This window comes from Myotis myotis, unplaced genomic scaffold, assembly GCF_014108235.1.
Source record: "Myotis myotis isolate mMyoMyo1 unplaced genomic scaffold, mMyoMyo1.p scaffold_m19_p_1, whole genome shotgun sequence".
In the NCBI taxonomy this organism is placed as follows: domain Eukaryota; kingdom Metazoa; phylum Chordata; class Mammalia; order Chiroptera; family Vespertilionidae; genus Myotis; species Myotis myotis.
Genome location: NW_023416313.1, coordinates 99268721 through 99291434, shown reverse-complemented (window position 1 = coordinate 99291434; position 22714 = coordinate 99268721). Strand labels below are relative to the sequence as shown.

The following is a 22714-nucleotide window of genomic DNA, read 5'->3' as shown; positions in this document are numbered from 1 at the left end:
AATCCCTCATTTTTCTAAAACACTGTGTGTAAACTTCCACACAGCCACCAGTAGAGTCTCATATGAATGAAGTGGGGAAAAGCACTGCCAGAAAACTAACCAACCAAGTTTATTGCAAGAGAAGAAAGGGCTACTCAAAATAGGGAAATATAGTTTCATGATTTTCAAATAAGCAGGTTGAATTGTCTTTAAAGAATTAAAAGATCCTGGTAGCCACAAAGGCCTTTGCCCAGACTATGACTTGTCTTCTCACTTTGACATGAGAAGCTGCAAATTATCAATGTTTCCTTTCCCTTTAAGACAGTGGTTCTCAACTTGTGGGTCACGAGCTCTTTGGGGGTCGAACGACCCTTTCACAGGGGTCGCCTAAGACCATTGGAAAACACATATATAATTACATATTGTTTTTGTGATTAAGCACTATGCTTTAATTATGTTCAATTTGTAACAATGAAAATACATCCTGCATATCAGATATTTACATTATGATTCATAACAGTAGCAAAATCACAGTTATGAAGTAGCAACGAAAATAATCTTATGGTTGGGGGCCACCACAGCATGAGGAACTGTATTAAAGGGTGGCGGCATTAGGAAGGTTGAGAACCACTGCTTTAAGGCCTGCGCTTTTTGTATGTTGTTGAAAAAAATCCTACCAGAAGATCATAAAGATATTCTTTTAGTTTTTTCTTAAATTTATACAAATTGCTTTTCTTTTTGTTAATAATCCTCGCCTGAAGATACATCTTTATTGATTTTTAGAGAGAGAGGAACGGGAAGGAGAGAGAGAGAGAGAGAGAGAGAGAGAGAGAGAGAGAGAGAGAAAGAAACATCAATAGGATGCCTCCCAACTGAGCCCCGACCAGGGTTCGAACTGCAACTGAGGTATATATGTGCCCTAACCAGGAATCGAACACTCAATCTTGTGTGTGTGTGTGTGTGTGTGTGTGTGTGTGTGTATAGGCTGATGCCCTAACTGAGCCAGCTGGCCAGGGCCAATATTGCTTTTCACATTAGCAAACTGATGAAATGAAATAGGCATCTGGATAGTCCAGGCCAAAAAAGTCACTTCAAAGTAATGTCCAAACAGCTAAAGATAGCAGGAATGTTCATTTTAACTTAAATTATCAAAATAAATCTCAACCTTCCGTTTGATTTTCAAAGAGTAGCTCTAGCCAGAATTCATGAAAAAGAGCCTCCCCGTTTCTTAAAAAATAAAAATGTCTAAGTATTTTTGGATCATGAACCTAACTGATCATTTTTACCCTTAAAGTTTTTGAATTTCAAATTGGTGATTTATGAATCATAATTAAAACTCCTGAGGACATTAGTCAAGAAAAATATTTCACACATCATTATGGCTACTCACAGGTTATCTGGTAGGAAAGCTTAAATCCGAAGTCGGTGGTGTGCGAATTAGAGTAGAAGTTAAGCAGCACTGGACCAGAGATGGTAACAGGAGACAGGACCTCATCACCACATACGGTAGCAAAAGGTGTGGAGGCTACGCTGTGGCCCCTGATAATGTGCAGGCCGTCATTGTCACAGCTTCCCGTTACGGCTGAGCGAGCTGTAGGAAGCATGGAACAACCAGCATTTTAATCAGAAGCACATAAACAATCAATGCGGTAAACACCAAACAAAAATGTAAGGAAGATTCACGCAACTTACATAGAAATGGTAACTCCCTATTTAATTGGTTTCCTGAAGTTTACCCTAGTGACAAAACCAGCACAGGCGTGAGGACACAGGTACTGGTAGAACTTCACAACAGATAAATCCACTTTGAAATAACCCAGAATTTTCTTCCTTTATCAAATGGTTCCTTAATTCAGTGATTATAACCTGGGAACAATTTTGCCTCCCAGGGACCTTCAATAGTACCTGAAGACACTTTTTGCTGTGCGCGGGGGTACACACTGGCACGGAGTGGGTAGAGCCAGGGATGCTGCTAAGGATGCTGCAATGCTCCGGGCAGCCCCATGCCCCTGCCCTGAAGCCACAGCAAAGGTGGCCTGGCCCCAAATGCCCACAGGGCTGCTCCTGGAAAACCCGGCTTTCACTTGAGCTATGTACAGATAAAGAACTCCCACCACGAAGAGATAATTAGAAATTCCTTAATATTTTTTGAACAATGGTTATAAATGTTCATATAATCAATATTAGCTTGAGTTCAGTGATTGTAAAATATATATCATCATTTTGTTTTCTAATTATAAATAAGTTCCAACCCACCCTAAAGAGAAAAACAAAACAAAACAACAGAATAAACAAAAATTATAAAGCCTTTTATTACCACAACTTATGCAGTCATCTTTATATGTTAATTATACTGTTAAATCATTAACTGGGATCATATTGAACATGCTCTTGCATAACTCAATTTTTATTAACCAAAAATAACATAACACATGCAGTTTTATGTGATTAAATATTTTTCTAAAACATTAAATTCAGTAGATATAGCAAATTCTGACACATAGATGCACCATTCATTCTGTGTTCAATTAATCCCTAGGATTGATAATTCTATTTTTCCCACTGTTTGTGATAAAAAATGCTGTTGAAACAAACATTCTGTACATAAATATTTGTGGAAGTTTCTCATCATTTCATTAGAATACATTTTTAGAAGTCGAGTTACTGGTACTGAAGTAAGTCTTTCTCAGGTTTCTCAAATGGCCCTTTGGAAAGGTGTTACCAGCTGACAGTCCCTTTAGATAGCTGACATCTCCCTCAAACTACATTTTCATCCCCCATAGAGAAACCTTGTACCTGTCCAAAATAGCTCCACACTTACCTCTCCCTATTTACTGCTCCCCAACCCTAGGCAGCCAACTCCATACTAACTTACTTTCAGTCTGTATGGATTTGTCTGTTCTGAACATTTTGAATAAACAGAATCATATAATATGTGGCCTTTTGCAACTGGCTGCTTTTACTTAACATAATGTTTTTGAAGTTCATTCATGTTGTAGCATAGGGTCAATACTGCATTATCTCCAAGGCTGGATGGTTTTCCATGCCATATACAGACCACATTTTGTTTATCCATTCAGCATCTGATGGACGTTTGATTTGTTTCTGCTTTTGGCTATTATGAATAATATGGTTATGAACATTCATGTACAAGGTTTTGTGTGGATATGTTTTCAATTAATTTGAGTATATAATAGGAGTAGAATTGCTGACTTGTATGGCAAGTCTGTGTTTAATTTTTTGAGGACCTATCAGGTTGTTTTCCAAAGAGGTTGCACCATTTTACCACACCACTAAAAATGCATGAGGGTTCCAATTTCCCACATAATTACAACACTATGATTGTCTGTCTTTTTTATTATAGCCATCCTTGTGGGTTTGAAGTGGTAGTTCACTGTGGTTTTGATTTGCATTTCCTTGTGACTAATTAGGCTTAGAGTCTTTCATGTCTTACTTGACCAAATATTATAATTTTCTCAATTTATTGAGTCAGGCTTTGAGAAACTAAATTTTAATATTTTATATGATTGCATGCTATGACATGGTGGACTCTGAAACCGGACTGCCTGTTTGCTATCAGAACACTCTTATAAATTAAGGAAATTAATATATATATTTATGTTGTAATTTCAAGTTCCCTGGCCATAGATTTTGCTTCAAGGCAGGTTGGGGGGCATGTGACCTAAGCCAACTCAGTTAGAATAAGTTTCAAGACCCTTGTTTGAAACTTGAAGTAGACAGTAGTGTACTGGTAAATATAACAACCAGTTCTCTGAATGAAAAAAAATTGCTCTGATTTATGCATTTGCCAATTTCCATGGTATAAATATTCCCCCATAGCCAATTTCAAGCTACCAACATGAGATCACTAAATGCAGAATTTGGAATAGAGGAGCGTGACTGACTATTGCAAGATGGTATAAGCCAACTCCACATGCCACTGGTTGGCTGCCCTCCTAGATGTGCCTGAGGAGTACACAACACTCACTGTGAGGGCAGCTACCCTACAGCCAGGCCCAGGCCAGCCAAGTGATCTCACCCCATGCCTGTTGCTTGCAGAGGGAGGTGACCAATGGCAGGGAAGAGGAGCAGCGCTGCACAGATGGCAAGCAGTGGCAGCAGGGGGGCGGGGCCAGCTGCCAGCAACCAAGGGAAGGAAAGGCCCATGTGCCCTGATCGCTGGCCAGGCCTAGGGACCCTACCGGAGGGGTCCTGGATTGTGAGAAGGTGCAGGGTGGGCTGAGGGACAACCTTCCTGCTCCCCCTCCCACCCCTTGCACAAATTTCACATACTGGGCCTCTAGTCAACAATAAAAACCAAAGATGTTCAACTTGGAAAACATCAGCAGCCATCTCCTGACACATGAAGGAAGCCAGGCTGCAGTCAGGGAAAATGGAGTTGTCATGCAGAAAGCAACAACACGCGAGGGGGAAAGAGAGAGCATGCTGAGGTTATTGTTCTGGCTTCCACATGTTCTGGAAGCCATTCCTGCCCTTCTTATTTTTAAACCTTCCTTTGAGGCGATGAGATAACTTATAAACTCTAATTGATATTTAAGTTAATTTAAAGGTAATCTACCACTTTAAACTGAAAGACGCTTGGTGAATGCATGTTTTACATATCTGTACATTAAAACATTCACTCCTCTTTTTAGATCTGAGTGTTATCTTAGATAAAATTGATTTTTTTCCAGAAAATATCTATGCAATATAAATCTTAAGTCATTTTAAGAATGTATTTGGCTCCTCAGGTAAGTTTCTATCTAGCTTGAAGAAATCTTGAGGTATCAATTCCAGGTACATTTATTAAATTAACCAAAAAAAAAATTCCTTCATTTTGAAAATCCTGGAACAGAAATGCTTCTAATTGGGCATAAACCTACAAGTTACAAAATGTGAAATACTTAATGTCAATGACCTTATCATGTAATTAGAAGCAACATGATGTTAGAAAAATAGAAATAAAGAAATAAATTAAACTCAGATTTGAATACTACCAGATTATGTACCTTAATTATTACCTCAGACTTTGTCTTGAAGACACCAATAGCTCCACTGGAATTTTTAAAATTTAGAGTAGGTGAGTTTGAGGGAAAAAATGTTATGCATTATTTATAGAAATATATTTAGCCTGAAAAAAAACAACACCCAGAGAGTTATAAAACCAAGACCATGGAATGAAAAGAAATATTGCTGATGCTAGATTAAAATCTCGGCCTCACATTGATCAAATAGCCTGCTATGCAGGTGTCCTCTGAGTATTAGTTTTTAAGTTGTTGGCCTACTGACATAGATGATCACAGTGACAGTTGTCTTAGAAAATTATGAAAGGACTGTGAAAAATAGGGTAAAGTTTAGCATATGCCCGATTATTTCTTTCAAATGATTAATTAAAATAACTAGTTCAATTATAAAAAGGTCACCATGAAATAGAAGTGGTATATCTCTGTTAAGACATAATCAAAACTCATTAACTATTTATAAAAGATCTCTATTCAACAATAAGGAAGTTGGGAAGCACAGGAAGTTGAGAGGGGATTTTAATATTTTGTAGATAGCAACAGAATAGCAAATAACTAAACAAACCATTAAAGATAATCTACTCATTCTCAAAGCCTGACTCAATAAATTGCAAAAGTTATGATATTTGGAAAGTTGCTTGATGGATTAAACATTCTTGTATCCTTTTCAGTAGTCATTTCTTTAAGGCAGGGTGTCCTTCCAATTTTTTCCACAAGAAATTAAATATTACATAATATAAGATCTTATAAAGTTACCTAAAGTCTAAAAACATATCAAGGATTATTATAAAGAATATAATATGCAAGAAAATGAGATATAAAAATGCCATTAGGCATAAAGTAATTCACCAACATACATCTTTTTCTCAAGCTCTGCATCACTGCATTAGATCAGAGATATCAGCCTGATTCTTCCATGAGAAGACACTTGGTGACAGGCATCAGAAAATAATGATATTAAATACTTTTCCATAATCATAGGGAGAACCAATTGAATATATAACCAAAGCATACACAAAACTCTCAAGTAGAATAGGTATAGTTAAATGCAACCAAGATGATTGTCTTTTAGGGAGAGAAAGGAACTTAGTCAAGGTCTGGAAAAAATTCTCCAAGGAGCAAAATGAATATTAAAGTTGAGTTTATGACCAAGAGATAGCATTCAATCAAGCATCTGAGAACGTGTCAGGAAGGGAAGAGAAATTGAACACTACTTTTTCCTTGGACTAGAGCCTCTGTCATGGGACAAGGAGCTACATTTATTCTTAATTCTATCTTCAGTAAACAATTTGATGTATATTTACTACTGAAATCTCTGAAATGTAAGATGACCCTCCATAATTTGCTTTGATCTAGTCTCCATTTTTCTAAAAACCTTTAAAATACATTTATTATTTAAAATGAGTAAGGCTCTACTCAACATATTGAAATATAATCTTTAACATATTGGGCTTTATTACAGAGCAATGCTCAATTCTAAATTCCATTATGATTCCAAGAATTTGGAGAAAATTGAAAGAAAGTCAAGAATGAGTAATTCAGCAAATTGCATAAACTTGTGGAATTTAGATTCAGACTGACTGCAATTTTTTTCCTGAGTCATAGAGAGGCAGAGAGGCCTAAGAGGAGTAGAGATAGGGGGAAATCCTTTTGTTTGAAATATTTTAATGTTGTAGATAAGATAAAGTGTTTTTCTGTAAAGTTGAAAAGAGTTCTAGGGAGAGGCAGGTGGATTAGGGACAACAATGAATGAGGTCTATTGTCTGTCTAATTAACTTTGCTTTAAGTTGCTGGAAATCTCAACAGAGAGCATGATTCAGCGAGAGGGAGAAGTGAGTACTCGTATAAAACTATGCTCCTTAGAGTGTGCAGGCCAAAGTTTGAAACACAGGCAAGTGAAGAATCTCACATAACTGAGTGTCTTCTCTAGAGCTCAACCAATTTGAATAAACTATCAATAGAAACTATTTCAAAAGAACCATTGCACAATGCTTTCTAAGGTAATGAATTGTGAAATGTGCCTATATTCTGATTTCTTCAGAAATGATTGAGAAAACAAAGAGAAGAAATGGTAAAAACATGGCAAATGGTAAATGGATCATTCCACTTAAAAAAAACACCAACTTAGACTAAATGGGGGAAGGGGGGTGTGAACTAAGACAACTGACAAAAGTCAATTTTTGTGCTTCTTAGTAAAAAAGGGGGCAAAAGGAAAAATCTGAAATAAAATTTTCTTTCCTTTTAGCTATATATTGGGGTATAGCCTGTAAACCAGGACTTCTAAGTTAATAAAAAGAATTCAAGCAAATATTTTATAGGACTTCCTATCTGGCTGTCCTAGAAACTTAGCCCCATTCCTCTTGGGGCTTTTGAGGCCATCCTAGAGGACAGTGAGTAAAAGCATCGGCCTTTCTGGTTCTCTTCATTTTCTCTGCTTCAGGGCTCCTCTTCTCTCCAAATCTTATCAAGAAATACTCTAGATCTGAGAAAAACTGAGTTTAAAATTTGCCTCGATACAGGAACTTTTCAGTTAAGAATTTCGAAACCCCTCATTATCCATCAAGGTGAATCAATGTTACTACTTAATGACAGAAAAATCAAGGCACAGAAGGCATTCACTTGCCTTAGGTTACTATATCCACAAACTGCTTTATTTATGAAGTTAAAAAAATAGCCTATAAACTTGGAGGTATCTACTTGGCCACATGAACAGTAAAAACACAAAAATATACTTTAGACTCAATATTTAGGAAAGTGAAATAAGTATTTAATGACATCTGATTGCAAAATAAGAACAAACATTAGAGGTTTCTCTCATCATTCATTGTTAGTATTTGTCTGTTTCTGATTGTATTTTTGACCAAAAGAAAATTTTTTATTTGTTAATTCCCAATTTTGTTTTACAACTTTTGAAGATACTATTCAGAATACCAAGAACCATTTTAGTCTTGAGTTTACAGGTGTCAAGCGCCCCAGGAGGCAACACCAGCCGCAGGCTCCCAGGACCTTTGCTGGCCCCAGGAGGTGAGGCCATAGCCACGCCCATGGGCTCCCGGGACCTTTGCCAGTGGAGAGCAGAGTGGGAGAGTGGGCGGAGAGCAGGAGGTTTGGAAGACTTGGCAGAGCAGGGGGCTGCTGGACATAGAGCAGAGCGAGAGAGAGGGCAGCTTGGAGGGCGTGGCTCCCTCTGTCACCACAGCTTCCTCATCACAGCTGTGGAAACTGACAGCAGGGAGGAGGAAGTCCCACCCACACAGAATCAGCCAGAATCAGCTGTTGGTCAGACAGCTCTCAGCTACCTGACAGCCAGGACTCTCATTCACCTGCATCTCAGACCATGACAATAGAGAGGTGGGACTATGTCTAAAGAACAACTGTTGATACAACATAGCTCTGCAGCCTAAAGATGCCGGCGTTATTGACAGAAAATGTCTGAAAAGCAACATACGTCTGATTTTAAAAGAAGGCGGCGCCTGCAACAGAATGTATCTGAAGACTAGCTATTGGAAACACATCTCTCTGATGCCGAAAAACACCGGCGTCATCGACAGAAAATGTCTAAAGACCAGTGTGCCTTTGAAGTTGAAAGAAGGCAGTGGTGATGACAGAATATGTCTAGAGAACAGTCATCAACAAGTACAACCAATACTGGTAGGAACTGCCTTCTCAGTGAAAATGGAGTACATGAGGATATAATTCTCATAGTTGTGGTGGAATGACTGTTAGATGTGAATTTTGCTTATAACTAAATTTCTCTGATGAAAAACCATCCAATGGGAAATTTACTCAATGTTGTAGCAAAGGGAAAGTCTGTCCAAATGATATACATTTTCCAGATTACTCTGCATATTTAAAAAGATTGACAAACGAAGATTCTGACAGTAAAAATTTCATGGAAAATATTCATTCATAAATAGTTCTTTTGCTTTTGCTTCCATGGGTGCAAATATTGCATCGCCATTAGGATATGGGCCATACTGTTTTAGAATACATGGACAAGTTTACCACCGTACTGGAACTTTACATCCTTCGGATGGTGTTTCTCAAGAGTTTGCTCAACTCTATATTTTGGATACGGCTGAAGCAACAAGTAAAAGATTAGTAATGCCAGAAAACCAGGGCTGCTCAGAAAGACTCATGATCAACATCAACAACCTCATGCATGAAATAAATGAATTAACAAAATCTTACAAGATGCTACATGAGGTAGAAAAGGAAGACCAATCTGAAGCAGCAGCAAAATGGATTGCTCCCACAGAAGTAACAATGACAATTAAATACAATTGTAACAGTGACCCAGGTAGCTATAATTCTCCCCATGTAACCGAGGTTGCTGTCATATTCAGAAACGAAGATGGAGAACCTCCTTTTGAAAGGAACTTGCTCATTCATTGTAAACCAGATCCCAATAATCCAAATGCCACTGAAATGAAACAAATCAATATCCTGTTTCCTACATTAGAGGCAATGACATACCCTATTCTTTTTCCACATGGTGAAAAAGGCTGGGGAACAGATATTGCATTGAGACTCAGAGACAACAGTGTAATCGACAATAATACTAGACAAAATGTAAGGACACGAGACACACAAATGCAGTATGATGGATTTCATCTCTCTGTGCGGGACACGTTCAATCCTATTTTAAATGCAGGAAAATTAACTCAACAGTTTATTGTGGATTCATATTAAAAAATGGAGTCCAATCGGATAAATTTCATCAAAGCAAACCAATCTAAGTTGAGAGTTGAAAAATATAGTGGTTTGATAGATTATCTCAAATCTAGATCTGAAAGTGACAATGCGCTGATTGGTAAAATGATAATACTTCCATCACCTTTTGAGGGTAGTCCCAGAAATATGCAGCAGCGATATCAGGATGCTATGGCAATTGTAACAAAGTATGGCAAGCCCAATTTATTCATAACCATGACATGCAACCCCAAATGAGCAGATACTGCAAACAATTTACAACTCTGGCAAAAAAGTTGAAACCAGACCTCACTTGGTAGCCAGAGTTTTTAATATTAAGCTGAATGCTCTTTTAAATGATATATGTAAAGTCCATTTATTTGGTTATATATATATATAACTAGAGACCCGGTACACAAAAATTGGTGCACTCGGGGGCAGGGGGGCAGTCTCTCAGCCAGGCCTGTGCCCTTTTGCAGTCTGAGACACCTCAGGGGATGACCACCTGCTGGCTTAGGCCTGCTCCCAGGGGATTGGCCCTAAGCTGGCAATCAGACATCCCTCTGGCAGCCCGGCAGCACTTGGGGGATGTCCACTTGCCAGCGGGGAGCATACCTAAGCTGCAATCGGACATCCTTAGTGCTGCTGAGGAGGCAGGAGAGGCTCCCACCACCACCGCTGTACTGGCAGCCATCAGGCTGGCTTGTGGCTGAGCAGAGCTTCCCCTGTGGGAGCGCACTGACCACCAGGGGCAGCTCCTGCATTGAGCGTCTGCCCCCTGGTGGTCAGTGTGTGTCATAGTGACCAGTCATTCCCAGTCTTTCTGCTGTTAGGGTCAGTTTGCATATTACCCTTTTATTATATAGGACAAAGGCCTGGTGCACAGGTGGGGGCCAGCTGGTTTGCCCTAAAAGGTGTCCCGGATCAGGGTGGAGGTCCCACTGGGGTGCCTGGCCAGCCTGGGTGAGGGGCTGATGGCTGTTTTCAGGCTGGCCACACCCCCTTTAGGGTGGGGGTTCCCACTGGGGTTCCTGGACAGTCTGGGTGAGGGATTGAGGACTGTTTTCAGGCTGGCCAGCGACTGAAGCTCCTAGCCTCTCCTTTTTTTATTTTATTTTTTTATTCTGGGGTTTATTTACCTTCTATAATTGAAACTTTGTTGCCATCACTGGAGCTCCAGCTCTGAGGCCACGGCCTGCTGAAAGTATGTATCTGGGGTTTGTTTAGCTTCTATAATTGAAACTTTGTTGCTTTTGAGCTCAGAGCTGGGCTGCGGCAGGCGGGAAACCTTGGCTTCCTCCATCACTGGAGCAAGCAAGCCTCCTGCTCGCTTCAGCTGCGTGGCTGCCGGCCACCATCTTGGTTGAGTTAATTGGCAAATCTCACTGATTAGCCAATTGAAGGTGTAGCAAAGGTATGGTCAATTACCATGTTTGTCTAGTATTAGATAGGATAGAGAATATGCTAATTAACCAGGACGCCGTTATGGGTCGACTGGACAGGAGGAGCTTGCATGCGCAGTGTGTGTGTGGGGAGGGGGCGGGGCGGCAGGAGCCTCCACGTGCCTGTGCTGGGGGAGGGCCTGATCAGCAGCGGCTGTGGCCATAGCTGCTTCAAGAGCCGGAGAGGGAGGGAGGGCCGGACTGGCAGGGGCCTTGGCTGCTGCAGGGCCCAGGGAGGGAAGCAGGGCCGGACTGGTGACTTGATGGTGGGCAGCACTGAGCGATTTCGAATAGTGCGCTGGGCTCCTAGTATATAAATAAATGTTCAAATAAAAATTTCTCCTATAACTGTTAACTGATTTCACTGGATTTTTTATACTAGAGCAGTGATTATATAGAAGTAGTTTCTAGAAGGACTAGTATTGAAGATGTAGTAATAATGAGAAGAGAAATTTAGGCCAACATAAAATATGATAACATGCTTTTAGAGCAACTTTAGTGGAAAGTAGTTTTAAAAATTTTAAAAAGGAAAGAAAGTCGTTCACTAAACCTTTGTAACCTCCCTGTATGGGAAGAACCAGCATACAGTTGAATGATCAGTATATGAGCCTAAAGAGCAAACCTCAGTGTTTAGTAAACACAATGCATGGACAAATGTGTTTGCAGGATTTTATAGCCTGGGAAAGGCCACCAAAAGGCCAGATCTAGAGCCTTCATCTCAACCGAGCTCGATGATGGCTCTGCTGGGATGGTAGGCTCAGAAATGCTTAGTCATTTGAATATAGTGCCTCAGAAACAGTTCCTATGATCTACAGCAGCTTGAAAACACCTGAAAAAAAGTTGTGATTTTTCTTGAGAGCAATCCTGTTTTATCACAACATACTGCTCTTGAATTCCTTGGGCTCACTTTAGAAGGGGTAGGAGGTTATTTTTACTGTAGCTAATGAATCTCTGGCTTCTTAGTGTTGTTCAATGAACATCAGCATGGATATGGTTAGTGATAAGAATCTAATTATAAATGTGATTAATGTTGCCCTTTCTGGGAAATCATTATAATTTAATTAATCCATAAATTACTCACTTAGGAGTTTGAAAATACTGTGTACTTATAACACTGGAAATGTCACAAGGCATTATCATAAAGATTTTGTCTATTTTTAAAAATCAGTCTTTTCAACTGGGTGATGACTAGAAGTCAAAGTCACTTAATCTGAAAAACCAAATATCTGCTCTGAGGCCACTGTGTAGAGGTGCATCTGGAGATTTGACTGGCAGCAGCAATAATCATGACACAGTGACCACTCGGATGAATTATAGTTCACAAAATATGTTTCTATAGGCATTATATGACTTTTATAACTACTATTTATATTTGTAAAAATTAATGTGATTATCAAAAGATCAAGTCATTTTCACACAGTAGGTGACTAGTTAAGTGGTCCACCTGGCACTGGGATCCATCCTGAAATGCTGAACTCTCCCAATCACACCCCATGTCAGGTGTCAGAGTACTTATCCCACCTACCTAGCGAAACTCAGCGCATGACTGTTTAGGGTAAGTGTAGGTTCCCTTGTAAATAATACATATCCCATTGATATCAGCAGTGCTTTTCGTGGCAACCTTTCATAGCATAAATATTGGTGTCTCCTTTTTCACTCTAAATGATATTGGCATATGACATTCATCCATTGTGTAATTTAATGAGAACAGATGCCCATACCAAGGCCACATGTTTTCCCCTGTTGCTGAAACAACTTTCCTCTGACTATAAAAATAATAGGAAAGGTATAAAGAAGAAAATAAATATCACAGTCTATGGCACAGTGGTAATAACTCTTCAACTATGGCTTAAGCGCCTTACAGATTTTAATCACATGTATGTTATTTTAAAGAGAAAACTGAATCATCTTACACAAATTGTTTTATTTTTCTGAATACTATATATGTCATGAACATATTTTTATATTATTGGTATTTGGTGCTAGAAAATGCTGAAAAGAGTATATTTAACTTCATATTCCATTTTTACAGTGACATACATCTATTTGTACTCAGTATTTTCTAGTAAATACATTTGCCCAAAGCCACAGCTTGTAGAGATATAGAAAAAAGAGGTCATAGAAAAAGAATCAAGTGAGGGAGAGGCTTTGTATAATTTATTAATATGAGGACTGACATGTCATTTTTATTTTCATGCAGCATAAATTTCCCAGATACTGAACACTGTAGAACATTTTGCTAAATGTAACTTTTCACTATCATGGTGGACTATCTAAAGAGAAAGAAGTTTTGATTATGCAGAAGTAGCTTGTTACATTTACTGATTAGTTATAATTTAGAAATGAAAATTTAATTTCTAAAAAATATTAGTGTGACTAAGGGGTTGAAAACACCCATCTATAGAAGGGATCTTTCTTCTGCAGTGTTGACTGTAGCCACAGGGCAGCCCAAACCAGAAGCTCCACTGTTCCCCTAGCTAACAGCCCATTCCCTAAGCTGTAGTGAACCCAAAGAGGCAGTTGTGGTTAGGGATTTCACAAAACTATGGGATTGATGAAGATAAAAAAGAGAGAGGAGATGAAAAGTTGTCCCACAATAATACTTAATAAAAGTAAAGTTCAGATATTTATAAATTTTGCTTTGATAAATTGTTTCTCTTGCTAGTACGTTTATAGTATGTGCATGCTTGTGTGTATATATATATATATATATATATATATATATATATGGAGTATAAATGCATGTAGAGTATAAATGCATGTAGAGTATAAATGCAAAGGAATAAATTAAAAATTATTATTAAAATGTAATACATTTAAGACCTATTTTCCTTAAGCTATTTCTGTGATGCTTGTGTTCTTAAAGTTTTTGTGTTATTTTTTCACTTCTGGATGGAATATACAGCATGGTACATGTGTTCTTAAAACATTGGGTTGAATTTTAATCTAGTTTACATCAAATCTAATCTGTAGCATTTTAAATATTTTCTTCAAGTGGTGATTTTAGACTATACCTACTGCTACTATCCTTCATTTTTTTTTATTAAGAATCAATTGTATATTCTATTGTAAGCATGACAAACTGATGAATCTCAGAGGGAAGGGGGGAGGGGAAAAGGGAAGAAATTAACCAAAGAATTTACATGCATATATGCATAACACTTGGATACAGACAATAGCGCAGTGAAGGCCTGGGATGGGAAGGGGCCAGGTGAAGGGGGCAAAGCTGGAAAAATGGGGGACATCTGTAATATTCTCAACAATAAATATTAAAGAAATCAATTGTAATTCACATAAGAATAAACTTACCTTCCAAATGGAAAGACACAAAAGTCAAGGAGACCACAGACAGAGGATTAGCCTCTATGAAATAAGTGCAATTCATGTTGTTGTCATATTGCTTCGGATAGTTTGGAGAAATAATGTAGCCTGAAGGTTTAGTGAAATTGCTTCCACATCCTAGGTAGGAAAAAAAAAGGCATTATCAGAATATACAGTATCTTTTTATCAGTGAAGAAAAAACTCAAATTTCCTAAATTGTATAGAGACATATTCCCTGAGGTACTCCGAGTGCAAGAAACAATAACTAAGAAAATGGAGTTCTCATTTAAAAATAAATAAATGAGAACATTACATATTTTTAGAAAATACTGCAGGGTTTTGGGCTAAGTAGTAGAAATTTTACCACAAATCTATTGAAAATCATTTAATTTTAAGATAGTAAAGAATAACTTAGAAAAGATTTAATATGGTTCATGTAGATAAAGAAATAAGACTGATAAAAAGTGATTTGTACATGATTGGTACAGAAATATCTTATTATATTACTAGAAAACTATATTATTGCATTACCATTTTAATCTTTCCATAAAAATACCTGCTTTTCTGCTTTTTTTAAAAAAAGTTGAATGTACTAATCACAATTAATAAAATTCTCACATGCATCCCTGGTGTCAGAAATAGAACTACCTTTTATCATTAAAATAACATATTTCCATATAGCCACTAGCTAGTTAATCCACATCAGTTGCTAATCTATCATATAAAAAATATCAGTATCCCTTAAACTGATATTAAATCACACAGTTATGCACATACACACAGATGAGGAACGAGGTGAAGACCTAAGGTTTGGTCTGTGGTTGTCTTTTATTACTTCCTTTACACCACCCTCATTCTTTTATTTGTGTCTAAACCATCCTTTTTCTGCATTATTTCCTCTAATTTCTTTCATCAGATTTTACTCAATTTGCTTCTGCCAACAGGTACACACCATTGGTTCCCAGGCTTAAAAACTGCTCCATTTCCCAGTAACCTAATTTGTAAGTAGTAATAAGAGAAGGAAGAAAAAAATTCTGAAGAAGGTAGCTCTCAAGGTTACTGACCATGAGCACCACCTGGGTGAGAGTTAAAACATACCAGTCCCCACCCATAGAAATTCTGAATTCAGAGGGATCGGGTGAGACCAGAGAATCAGTTCATTTTGAAAGGCCCAGGTGACTTCAGAGCAGGTAGTCAATGTGCCACATGTCAGGGACCTGGTCGCCTACTCATTATCAACCTCCTGAGCTCCTGCCAAATTCTCCTGCACTCCAGATGTTAGGCTTCTTTTTGGATGTGTTAATGGCTCTCAGGCCTTTTACAGCACTTCTCGATTGACCTACCATTGAGTTCAGTTCCATTTTCACTGGTTTTTGAAGGATGGGGGAACTTTCAGGATGAGGTGACCAAGCCACACTGCTCCCCAGGGACCCCCAGTTCCCCCAGGCCTGCCTGTGGCAGCCACACCCTTTCGAGGGCCTCTCAGTTTGGTGTTTGGTGTTACTTACGGCTTACAAAGGAGGCAGAGAAGCCCGGGGCTGGGGCCTCCTGAGCCTGGAACACGGCCGTGAATGCATTTCTTGGAGTGATGATGGCACCGGGAGCCACATTCCCACAGCCCGTGGCTAACAGGGCTTTGTCCATCTCCTCAGTTCCTGCCCACACCTAGCAAAGCCACAAACACAACTTAATGCTCAAGGTTTTCCTGTCAATATCTTAATGTGCCTGTGCTGGAAAACAATGGCTCTAAGGTATATATCGACCTAAACATAATACTATAGCAAATAAACGGCATGCAAATCTGAAATATTTGATTTTGAGAGCAATATTTTAAGCTGCATTTTAATAGCATATCCAATTTTTTACTCTTTCGAGAGTAGCTAGATAGTAATTATTAAAAACTCAATCACTACTCAGTTCCTTCTTGCCTTCTCCTAGTTGACCTGATCTAGGTAGCTGAGCTAGGGGAGAGAGAGAGAGAGAGAGAGAGAGAGAGAGAGAGAGAGAGGGAGAGAGGGAACAGTAATGTGCACTACTATGTCAATAGATATTGGGCCTCGGCAATTTTTGAGATCCATTTTTATAATTAAAGAACTTTCCAGTCTTACATCTATGCATTAGATGGTGACTCAGTCCATGAGGGAGAGAGTTCATTTGTTTCATGAAAAAAAGCAGTTAGGAAAAGTGTATATTAAATGCATTTAATTATGTATATATTTTATATAAGTATGGGATTCTTATTTAAACAGTAAGCATAGATCAATTAGATATAAAAAATAATTTGAGAGACAATGTAATAATAACATTAACAATACAAGTCACTTTTATGTATTAGGTGGTGTTATATTCCAAGTACTGAACACTAGGTTATTATATCATATTGCCTCTAATGCTTAAACAATCCTACTAAAGCAGGACTTGTGCTTTTTATTTTATGGTTGAGTAATTTAAAGTTCAAACATTTAATTAGTTCACAGAGCAACATGCAGGTGGTAAATGCAAGAGATATGAATAGAGTCCAGGCTGATGTGAACTTAAGGCTGCTGTTCTTTCCACTAAAAGGCCTAGCCTGCCTATTAGAGACAAAACATATAAGATGCAAAAAAGCACAGATGGAATGAATTTATAATACAGTCATCATAGGCAATGAAAAGTGCCACATGAGCAGTATGTGTAAGACAGCCTTATCGACTGCCTCACTGTCATGATTTTACATGGGCCTGTCTCATGGTCTTTTCAAGTTGTGGTCTCTTAAGGTCAAAGTGAAGGTTGCACTAGCCACTGCTCTAGCCTATGTAAATTTTATGGCATACTTTAAATGCTGTCTACAATGGAGCCTTACATTCACTTTGTCAGAGAGGGAGGGAGGGAGAGAGAGAGGGAGAGAGAGAGAGACACTAAGATACAAACAGCCCCAGCAGGTTTGGCTCAGTGGATTGAGTGTCGGACTGAAGGGTTCCAGGTTCAATTCTGGTCAAGGGCACATGCCCAGGTTGTGGGCTCCATCCTGAGTCGGGGGGGTGGGGTGGGGGGCGGGTGCAGGGGGCAGCTGATCAATGATTGTCTCCCATCATTGATGTTTCTATCACTCCCTCTTTCTTCCTCGCTGAAATCAATAAAAATATTTTTTAAAGAAAGAAAGAAACAAACAAAATCTGCCCTCTGTCTTAAATTCTATAGGGAGGAAGAACCATTCATGTTCATGAGAATTTAAAAAGTCCAGAAAATAATCTCTTTAAGTTACTTTGCTTATGTATTAGCAAATGAAAAGTCACATGGCAACATGAGTTATGGTTCAAAGTTTAATTCCTAATAGTTGAGATTTCTCACTTTTTAAAAAATCTCCCCTGTTTTCATTGATTTTTAGAGAGAGAAGAAGGAAAATAGAGAAAAACATTGATGTGTGAGAGAAACATCAGTCAACTGCCTCCCATATGTGCCCTGACCTGGGATCAAATCCCCAATCTTTTGGTGTATAGGACGACACTCTAACCAACTGAGCCATCCAGCCAGGGTGAGATTTCTTACTTTTTAATTCAAGAAATCTAAGGAGCAAAATTGTCCTTTCCTTGCTTTAAGAGGCAATGAGTCATTTCTATTCTAAATGTTTATATTCACAAAACCAGTTCTGCTTCAATTAAATAAACAAGCCCACTGACCTTCACAAAGCTGTAATGACACTGTCCATCACCACTGGGGATTAGGAAGTTATTGTCAAAGCTGATTTCCAAGTGATTACTTTCGTGAGTAATGACTGTCCAGGAACATCTGCTGTTCTCAGGAAAATTCTGAGGCCAGTGAGGGGATCTGATTGTACCATTATCTGAGTGAAGTATTCCACCACAGCCTTAAAAAGTGTCATGGAAAAAAGTCATTAATTTCTGAGGAAAATAACTATTTTGATAAACCAAGACTTTCAGATAAAACACATTTCTAAATATGAGATTCAGCTCATCTTTCCTTTTTTACGAGTCACTGGACTTTGGGGCAGGTATACAAGAACATTCAATGAATATAAGGTGCATTGAATCCACAGGAAGCGTCAGCTGTTGCTGTTTTGTTATACCCCTATGAACTCAACAGAGAACTCTAATCCTTGTCATAAAGAGGATGGACTTCTATTCTGTCTTCAAATGATATCAATATGCTTTACTCCTGTGAGGCTATATAACCACTGTGGCCCAGCAATCCCAAATTCTGTATTTTATTACCACTAACACATGAGAATACAAGTCTACAGTCATTTGTAATTTAACTCTAACATACAGGACTAGAGCAAATGATTTTGAGGAAGGGAAAATTATTCCATTAAGCACCATGATTCATTCATATTAAAGCACTGATGGATGAAAATAAATTACATAGATTGACATAAAGGAAAATCTAGAATTATTTTATACTATTGAAATACATACTTACTGGTAAGACATGATAAAAGAAAAAAGTAGGGACTCAAGACAAAATGAAGTCAAATTAAAGAGTATTCCCTGAATCTTCTGCTTTTAAACCCTTGGAAAATCAGTGGTTCATCTAAAACTCCCCTCTGACTTCAACAGTAACCAGTGGTTTAATGAGGGAAAATGTGACTCATTCCATAAAGATCTTCATGATAACTGACTCTCCTGGAAAGAATTGCCCTGTGTGTGTGTGACATTGCAGGCTTGAAAGCAATCCTGATTAAAGTCTCCAATGCAAGTTCTCATATTTTCTGGGAACTTCATATCTTACTAGTATATACACAAAAGTTACATCCTTTGAACTCAAATGTATGATTATTTGCCATGTACTACAGGCAGAGCATTCATTCTTAAATCACAAATATTATCTTGTGATTTTGTTGCTCAGCACTCTTCAATAGCTCCCCGCTGCTTAAGGGGTAATATGGAAGCCCAGGCTCTTCATGAGGTAGACTCTTCCTGCCTCAACTCACCACTCATCAGTCCTCCTCCCGGCTCCAAATATATTAAATTACATGTGATTCTGTGGCTATGGAGGTAGAATGGTGAAGTGTTAAGATCAAAGTTTCTGGGCTCCACTGTCTTTATTCAAATCCTGACGTCAGTGATTATTCGCTACATGACCTAGGCAAATGCTTAACTCATGTATCCTAGATTTCCGCCTGTGCAAAAGAGAAAAAATATGTATTGGTATTGTGTCTTCCTTGCAGGGCTGCTTCATGAGATGACATGTTTAGAATTTAGTCTTACAGAGAGTAGTTACAAAATATATACTTGTTGAATTTGTTATTAAATGTTTTAAATAACTCAATGAAAAAAGACAATAAGTGCAGAGAATGTTTCTTTTACCTAAAGTGTGCATGCTCCACGTAGCATAAAATCCACCATTTTGCACTGAATGGTCTGAATTGAAAATCACCACCAGCTGGTTAGAGCCCGACTGGATTGGACTGGGGCTTGACGTTCCACAGTAGTGTCCTATGATGGGCGATCCGGGAGAACCACCATTCCTGACAGTGACAGAGTCCCAAGCACAGGTGCTATGGCTTTCAATGTCAAAGTCACTAAACGTAAGCTGCAGAGGAGAGAAACAATAATGAGGCACTCTTATTATTTTATAAGCGAGTTGTGAGTTTATCTACCTAGAGTGGGGTAAGGTCCCCCAAATCATTTTATTTTGTCTTAATTTATACAATTTAATATTTATGTCTCTTATTTAATTCTCCCCTGCCCTCTTCTCTTTTTCCTTATTGAAGTTTCTCTTGGAAACTGTGAGAAGGGATATTTCTCTCCAAACTGGAGCACTAAGGACCTCCTCAGTGCCCTGGGCCGGGATGGCAAGCAGATCAAGAACATGAACACACCGCTCTCCAGGTGCGGAATTATCTCCTATGTAGACTTCTGCAATGCTGGAGAATGAGAGTTCCTCTTCCATTAATTGCAAACTTATAGATGTCAACGTATGTACTCTAATAAGAGAATTTTAGAGAGAAAATGATCTCATTGGAAGATCAAAGCCTAATATTTGCTTATTAAAGAACTCTGTTCCCATACAGGACATGATATTGTAGTTCTAATGGTCTCAGGAGTAATTTACTCGGGCATCTGAACTCACAGTGATGGTGTCACCTTGTGGGACTTCCAACAACCAAGCACAGTGGGTCAAGCTGTCATAGGAAGCTGGATAGTTGGGGCTTGCGATCACTCCACTCTCACCTGTTTGTATTCCACCGCAGTCTGAAATTAGATTTGTGACATTCTAAATAAGATAGGAAAAAATACCTGCAAATCCAAGGTAAAGTAATACGTAAAACTGTCATATTGTATTATTTAAAAATACAATAAATGAATAAATATGTGAAATTGGATAAAAGCAAAGTAAGACTGGGTTAAAGATTAGAAATACACAGAATGCCATATAAAGAATCACATAGAGAAAACAGGCTCAAGTTTAGTATGAAGCAAAAGGAAGATAATCTGTACCATAAATGGAGAATAATTAGGTGTGTGTCTAACCGAGAGTAAATGCACCAGAGACAAAGTAAGTAACATTGCCATTCTGGAAAAAACTAGACCAGTGAAAAAAATATGATTAGTACTATAATTTAAGACTTTGTCGCCTGTTAATAAACATATATGTCTATAGTAAGCTTTCACAGTACACATTAGCATAGCAATTTGAAGAACAGATACACTTAATAAGCATAGCACGGTATGATGTTTTATACAAATAATACTGCTTCCTGAGGTCTGGCTTATTTATTTCAATTTAATAAAGAAAAATAAACTGACAAGATGGTTGACTGAGTAATCAATCTCACTCCTTCCAATCAACCATTTGATCGTAACAAAAAAGATGTTAGATAAAACCATAACCAAAACACTTTGATTCATACCCAAACGTAATGGAAAGAAAGATCTCCAAAACCAGCAAATAATAAATGTACTCAAATTCTGAGGTGTAATCTCAAACTGAAATTGCATTAGTCTGAAAAAATACAGGACCAAGATATGGGCCACAGGGATTGGGGTCTATGGTTTTGATGACCAGACAGCAAGAGAACAGATTGCCTTGCACCTCCACAAAACCAAGGAATGGAGTTGAGAGTTTTGCATCAAGTTGGGAACCTAAAAGAACTGCCAAGTTGGTGAAAAGGAGCTAGAAAAACTTTAATGGCCCAAAGAAGCAACAGGAGTCCTGCCTGTATTGGGTGAAATTTTCAGGCATTAAAACGAATGTCACAGATATAGCTACAACACAAAACATTAGCAAGTAATATCCAGTAATATGTTTAAAACATACACCATGACCATGTTAGATTTATTTCTGGATTGGGTTTATCTTGGAAATCAAAGAATGGTTTAACAAGAGAAAAAATATTTCAATATAATTTATTTTATTAACATATTAAAGGGGAAAATAGGACCATCTCAATAGATGCAGAAGAATTATTTGATAAAATCTTATATATCCATTCACAGAAAAAAAAGAACAAATAACTTTTCATATGCTAAGAATTTAAAGGACTTACTTTATTCTGATAAGGAGTATTTATTGAAAACCCAAGAACAACCAATATATTTAACAATGAAATATCATAGGCACTGACATTAGGGTTAAAAAAAAGATGCTATTATGATAATGGCTTAGCTAATGAAATAATATAAGAAAAAGAAATAAAATATTGGGGCTGAAAATAAAGCACTATTAGTTGCAGAAGATATGATGATTTACACAGAAAAAAAAAAACAAAGAAAATTATAGACAAAATACTAAAACTAATGAAAGTATAGCAAAATCTCTGTGCTAAAGATCAATGTAAAAAAATTAAAAATTCCTAGATATCAGCAACAACCAAACAGAAAATGTAATTTAGAATGTCTTATTGACATTGGCAACAAAACCAATAGCAACTTAGAAATAAATCTAAAAAAATATATATGTGATCTTTACAGAAACTATTATAAAAAATTTTATCTATTATTTTATTGCCAGAGTTTGAGAGCTTAATCAGAAGTCTTACCTGTAAAGAAATACTCTGCATGGAATCCAGTATGTTCAACACGTTCATTGGTGACAAAGTGTATCCATACCTGAGAATAAGGTATAACCAATGGCACTGTAGATGCTACAGGTCCACAAAGTCTCCATATCAGAGGCCCATCAGCATTACCTGAACAAAATATCACACCAAGTGCCATTATTTATACAGATTTTAAGTGACTTCAGTAAGAATCAATACTAACAACATTTTAAGGTATTCATGACACATGTTTAAATTATTTAATAGCAGACATTTCA

General features: G+C 37.8%; 1 protein-coding gene across 1 annotated transcript in view; it reads right to left on the bottom strand.

Moving 5' to 3' along the window:
• The window catches only part of CUBN (cubilin), a 285455-nt gene that overhangs the window by 53401 nt on the left and 209340 nt on the right, over positions 1-22714 (bottom strand). Inside the window, exons 51-57 of the mRNA XM_036346196.1 lie at positions 22437-22586; positions 20528-20649; positions 19762-19987; positions 18115-18302; positions 15964-16120; positions 14444-14593; positions 1370-1570 (exon numbers count right to left, since the gene is read on the bottom strand). Coding sequence (XP_036202089.1) covers positions 1370-1570; positions 14444-14593; positions 15964-16120; positions 18115-18302; positions 19762-19987; positions 20528-20649; positions 22437-22586 — 1194 coding nt within the window. The remainder of the gene's footprint in view (positions 1-1369; positions 1571-14443; positions 14594-15963; positions 16121-18114; positions 18303-19761; positions 19988-20527; positions 20650-22436; positions 22587-22714) is intronic.